The following is a 5899-nucleotide window of genomic DNA, read 5'->3' as shown; positions in this document are numbered from 1 at the left end:
TATATATATATATATATATATACATACATGTATATATGATCATACACACTCGCATATATATCCCTATGTATACCACAACATAAATACAACACCTCAACGATAACAACAGTAACAAGAACACAAATATTTCTGCTCACACATCATGGTATATTATCTACAAATCTATGTGATCTATATTCTCGTCATGACCATCCCCACAGTGGTATGTGATGGTAAGTCAAGCTTTAAATTCTTCTTCTTCTTCTTCTTCTTCTTCTTTTCTTTGTCGCTGCTGCTTTTGATGAAGGTATTTTGCTTTGTGTATTTGTCACCGTTAGGCTTTAATTATTTGTTGTTAGTGCAGTTAATTTTGTCACTATTTATTATTATTATTATTATTATTATTATTATTATTATTATTATTGTAGCGTGTCTGTTGTAATGTCCCCTCTCGTCCGACTTTCCCCATTGTAAATATAGGAATTTGTTTTCGTTATTACATAAGACAACAAAATGCACACGTCTTCGAGTTGTACTCAATATCTTGGGCCCTTCAGGCCAGTAACAGATATTATCAATATTATCACCAAAATAATAATCATCATCATAACTATCATCATCGCCATCGTCATCGCCATCAACAGGAATATTTACTATCACCGGTGCCAACTTTACCGTTCATCCTAAGTCCGAGGTCAACAAATTAAAACATCGGCACACGTACGGGGACCAGGGGCCACAAAATCAGCGGGACTGACCCCTTCACCAAATTTCAGGGCTTGTGCTTGTATTAGAAACTGGCAGAACCGTTTGCAAGCAGGACAAAAAGCTTTGCGGTTTTTCTTTCGGCTCTACGTTCTGTGTTCAAATTAGATCAAGGTTGACCTTGCCTTTCATCCTTTCGGGTGTCGAGAAAATTCGAACCAATCAAGTACTGGGTTCGAGTTTTCCCCGCTCAAAATTGCTTGTCTTGTGCCAAAAAAAATATATATTATTATTATTATTATTATTATTATTATTATTATTATTATTATTATTATTATTATATGTTGTGATGCTTTCGTCTGTAAAGGAGTAATGTGTAGAACGTCAGACAGTAGAATGATGTGTCAAATATGTTGTTATTGTTTGGCATATACTGGGTTCGAATATCGCGAAGTTTCCGGGTGGCAGGATAATAATAACATATATGATACGAGAGAAATACTTATGTTCATATAATTTCCTGAAGCTCCCTACTAAAAAGACAGGATGCTCCGTGTGCCTAAGCAGGGAATCGTTACTAGATTAAGTACAAGAGGCGATATATACGTCTATAGCCCACACGAACTGGAATTTAATGTTCTATGTTTATGTGTGACAATAAGGGCGATTGATTAACAGATTCTTTAGAACGTCGGATAAAATTCCCATTAATAATTTGCTCATGATTGATTACGTCCCGAGTTCAATCCTTGTAAGGGCTATTTTGCACTTCAACATTCCTGAGATCGATGAAATAATGTACCAATCAACTGAAGCTATTATTCTAGCCCCAGTTGTCGGAGTCATCGATTTCCATCAACCTGCTGGCTTTAAGACTAAGTCAAAAATAAAAGTTATTTCTATGATTCTCTAGGCCCCTGTGTTTGTAGAGTATTAAGGGGAAAGCAAAACGCCGGGCCCAAGGCACAGGGCTCGAACTAAAACTGTCCTACGGTATTAACTTCCGTTCTTTTTTCATTTCGTCAGTTAAAATTCCGGTAAGATCAATGCTGCGTGGACGCAATTCATTGCTCCTGGGACCCACCATAACATAAATACCAGTTAAATTCTGACTGAACTAGCTGGGCTGCACATGTCCATATATTTCCTGTATCCCTTTTTTCGTTTATAACATGTATTAGGGCCAGTTGCTATGATAAGGCTACTTATACTCCGGTTTGTTTGTGTGTTCCCCAACTACAATCAGCTGTTCAGGACCATACATAGGTATATAATTACATACATACATACACATTTGGCAGATAGATAGATAGAGAGAGAGAAAGGTAAATAAATAGATAAACGGATAGATACAAACACACATTCATTATATATACACATATATACACATATGTACATATGCACGCAAACACACACGCACATTTATAGTTATATATATATATGTATGTGTATGTATATATATATATATGTACACACATCCGTTCGTGTTGTTGATTCTCTCTCTCTCTCTCTCTCTCTATATATATATATATATATATACACACACAACATATATATATATACATGTGTGTGTGTGTGTATATTATATATATATATATATATATAAATATATATATATATATATATATATATATATATATATATATATGTACACATATATACATATATATATATACATGAGGCTTTCTAGCTATTGGTAAACCTTCACTGGATATAGCAGTCAAAATACCCCCCCCCTCAAAATACAATATATTCTAAAAATAAAGAACACGTTGAGTAATGTTCGGTGCACAATGAAAACCGCCGGGATTGCTACGGCGGGAATGTCTTCAATTATAAGCCTGCCTTATCAAATATGACCCATGGCTAAACAACATCTACAACATTTTGTTGTCATGATTTTTTGAGTGTATATGCGTGTACATGCTAACGTGTAAGTGTGTGTGTGTGTGTGTGTGTGTGTGTGTGTGTGTTCGTTGGTTAGTATGATGTAGATGTGTGCTTATTTGTATTCGTGTGTGAATGTGTTCCTGGGCTCAGATCGTTTGCACGTGTAAATGGGTACGTGAACGTGTGTGTGTTTGTATATGTGTCTCTGTGTGTATTTGTATGTGTGTGTGTGTGCATGCATATTTATTTATTTATTATGTTTGTGCATCTGTTTGTATTTGTGCGTAAGTTTGATAATATCTTTGATATCTTACGTACACTTACATAACCACGATACATGTTAAAAAAAATGTGCATGTGTGTGCATATATATATGTATGTATATATGTATACATATATGTGTGTGCGTGCGTGTGTGTGTATATGTTTGTGTGTGTATATATATATATGTATACATATATATACATTTACACATGTATACATAAGTGTACATATACATATATATATATATATATATATATATATATATATATATATATATATATATATATATATGTATGTATATGTATATATATATATACACACACACACATATTTACATATGTATGCATGCAGATATTCTTGGCGCGTGTAATTGCTTGTCGTATGCATTTTGTGTGTGCGCGCGTATGTGTACATGTGTATGTGTGAATGTGTATACATGTGTATGTGTGCATGTGTTTGTATGCGCGTGTGTGTGTGTGTGTGTGTCTGTGTGTGTGTGAGAGTGTGTGTGTGCAGGCGCACGCGTTTCCTAATCCCTCTGATTGCATGTCATTGCCTTAATCTGTTGGCGCGTGTATGTGTGTAAGCATTTCTAGATGCCTTCTTGGAAATACATGAGCGCGTGTGAGCTCCATTACATGAACGTATCGTTGTTAATCTCTGCATGTTTGAAAGTGTGTGTATAGATATACATGCACACACATGTATATATATATATATATATATATATATATATATGTGTGTGTGTGTGTGTGTGTGTGTGTGTGTGTGTGTGTGTGTGTGTGTGTGTATACATGCATACACATTTATATATGTATGTATATATATATATTTATGACATATATATATATGCCTAAGCATGTATGTATATGTGTATATACATATATACATATGTGTTCATAAATATATACGTATATATATATATATATATATATATATATATATATATATATATATATATATATATATATGTTATATTTATACTTTTATACATATATATAGTTGTAAGTATATATATATATATATATGTATGTATTTAATGTAAATATATGCATATATTATATATATATGCATAAATACACACATATATGTATGAATGTATATTTGTGTGTGTGTATCTTTTGCTTGCTTCAGTCATTAGACTGTGGCCATGCTGGGGCATCGTTTGAAAATTGTTTGCAGAACCAATCAACTGCAACATTTGTAGATTTCTCAAAGCATGTTAATTATTCCAGGTGGTTCTCTTGTTTTTTTTTTCTTTTTTGCCAAAACATTAAGTTGCTAGACTTTGGTGGACCCGAACGTAGTAGAAGACACTTGCTTCCCCAAGGTGCCAGTCAGTGGGACTGAACTCGGAAACATGTAGTTCAGAAGCACAGGTCTTGCCGCTCAGCGCGGCATACGCCTATATAAATATGTGCGGGCGTGTGTGAATAAGTATGTGAATGTGTGTGTGTGTGTGTGTGTGTGTGTGTCTGCGTGTTTCTGTGAATGCGTGTGTGTGTGTGAGCGTGTGAGGAAGGGAGAGCGAATGCACTTCTATCTGCAGTATGTGCATGAATGCATACCTATGCACATACAACTTATTATATACGCGCTTCGAAACTTTTGCGTGCGTGTATACAACTCTGTACGAGTGTGTGTGTGTGTGTGTGTGTGTGTGTGTGTGTGTGTGTGTGTGTGTGCATCCATGCCTGTGCGCACTTGTGTGCATGCACGTTTTTTTTTATTATCTAATCCTGAGTTTATATCTGTATATAGCTGTTTGTGTGGTATATACATATATATGCATTGACGTTGTATACATGCTTATATGAGTGCATGTGTGCACGTGTAAACGCCCATGTAGTTGCGTGTGCCTACTTGAACGTCTGTATACAAATATACAGTGGTTGAGGAGTTCTTTTCAAATGCATGAGGTCATGGGTTCGATTCTGTTGCATGGCTTCTTGGGGTCGTGTGCTTTCTGATCACCTCATGCGAACTCAATGAGGTGGAGACTGTGCTGAAGCCCGCCAATTAGATTATATGCGTAATTCAAAGATGTTTTATTGAGTTAATATCGGTCACGCTAATACTACCCATGTTAAAGATACACGTGTCTATTCAATACGCAGCTATTCACATATATATATACATATATATATATGTATACACATATATATATATATATATATATATATATATATTGAGAGAGAGAGAGAAAAAGAGAGACAGAGACAGACAGACAGAGACATACATAGATGTATATGTGTATATATATATGTGTGTGTGTGTGTATGTGTGTGCATATGTGTATATATACACACAGATACATATATATATACATATATATACATACAGAAATATATATACTAATGTGTGCGTGTGTGTGTGCTCGCGCGTGTGTGTGTGTGTGTGTGTGTGTGTGTGTGTGTTTGCACGGAACACGGCTATGATCAAGTGCAATCGTTTTCTTAAGAATATTTCATATCATTTTATTCTCTGATATAGTGTTGGAAAGAAAGCGCTTCCAGATGAGCGTTTCTGTGTCTGTGTATATGTGTATGAGTGTGTGTGTGTTTGTGGGTGTTTGTAAGGGTGCAAATGTGTGTGTGCGTGTGCGTGTGTGAAGCACGTCTATGACTGGTTGTACACGTCACATTCCTCAATACGTATGGGCATGTAACTAGATTAATGCCCAATGTATCTATCTATTTTATATCACACAGGTGGTGCACCAGCATGGCCATAGCCTTAAGGCTGAGACGGATAAAATAATTAAAAAAATATGAATACATATAAGCATACTTACAATGCGAATACATACATATATATATACATACATACATATATATATACATGTATAAATATATAAATGCACTTATATATACATATGTATGTGCATTTATACATATAAATATGCATGTATGAGTATGTACACACCTACACTCACACTCACACACACACACACATATATGCATATATATGTATATGCATATATATACGTATGTGTGTATTTATGTGTGTGTAATGTATATATATATATATATATATATATATATATATATATATATATACA

General features: G+C 34.5%; 1 protein-coding gene across 1 annotated transcript in view; it reads left to right on the top strand.

Moving 5' to 3' along the window:
- Nucleotides 1-25: 25 nt before the first annotated feature.
- The window catches only part of LOC106884488 (neuronal acetylcholine receptor subunit alpha-2), a 242942-nt gene continuing 237068 nt past the window's right edge, over nucleotides 26-5899 (top strand). Inside the window, exon 1 of the mRNA XM_014935899.2 lies at nucleotides 26-212. Within this exon, the coding sequence (XP_014791385.2) occupies nucleotides 143-212 (70 nt within the window). The 5' untranslated portion in view covers nucleotides 26-142. The remainder of the gene's footprint in view (nucleotides 213-5899) is intronic.

Source organism: Octopus bimaculoides, chromosome 12, assembly GCF_001194135.2.
Source record: "Octopus bimaculoides isolate UCB-OBI-ISO-001 chromosome 12, ASM119413v2, whole genome shotgun sequence".
NCBI lineage: Eukaryota > Metazoa > Mollusca > Cephalopoda > Octopoda > Octopodidae > Octopus > Octopus bimaculoides.
This window is presented reverse-complemented; position numbering and strand designations above follow the sequence as displayed.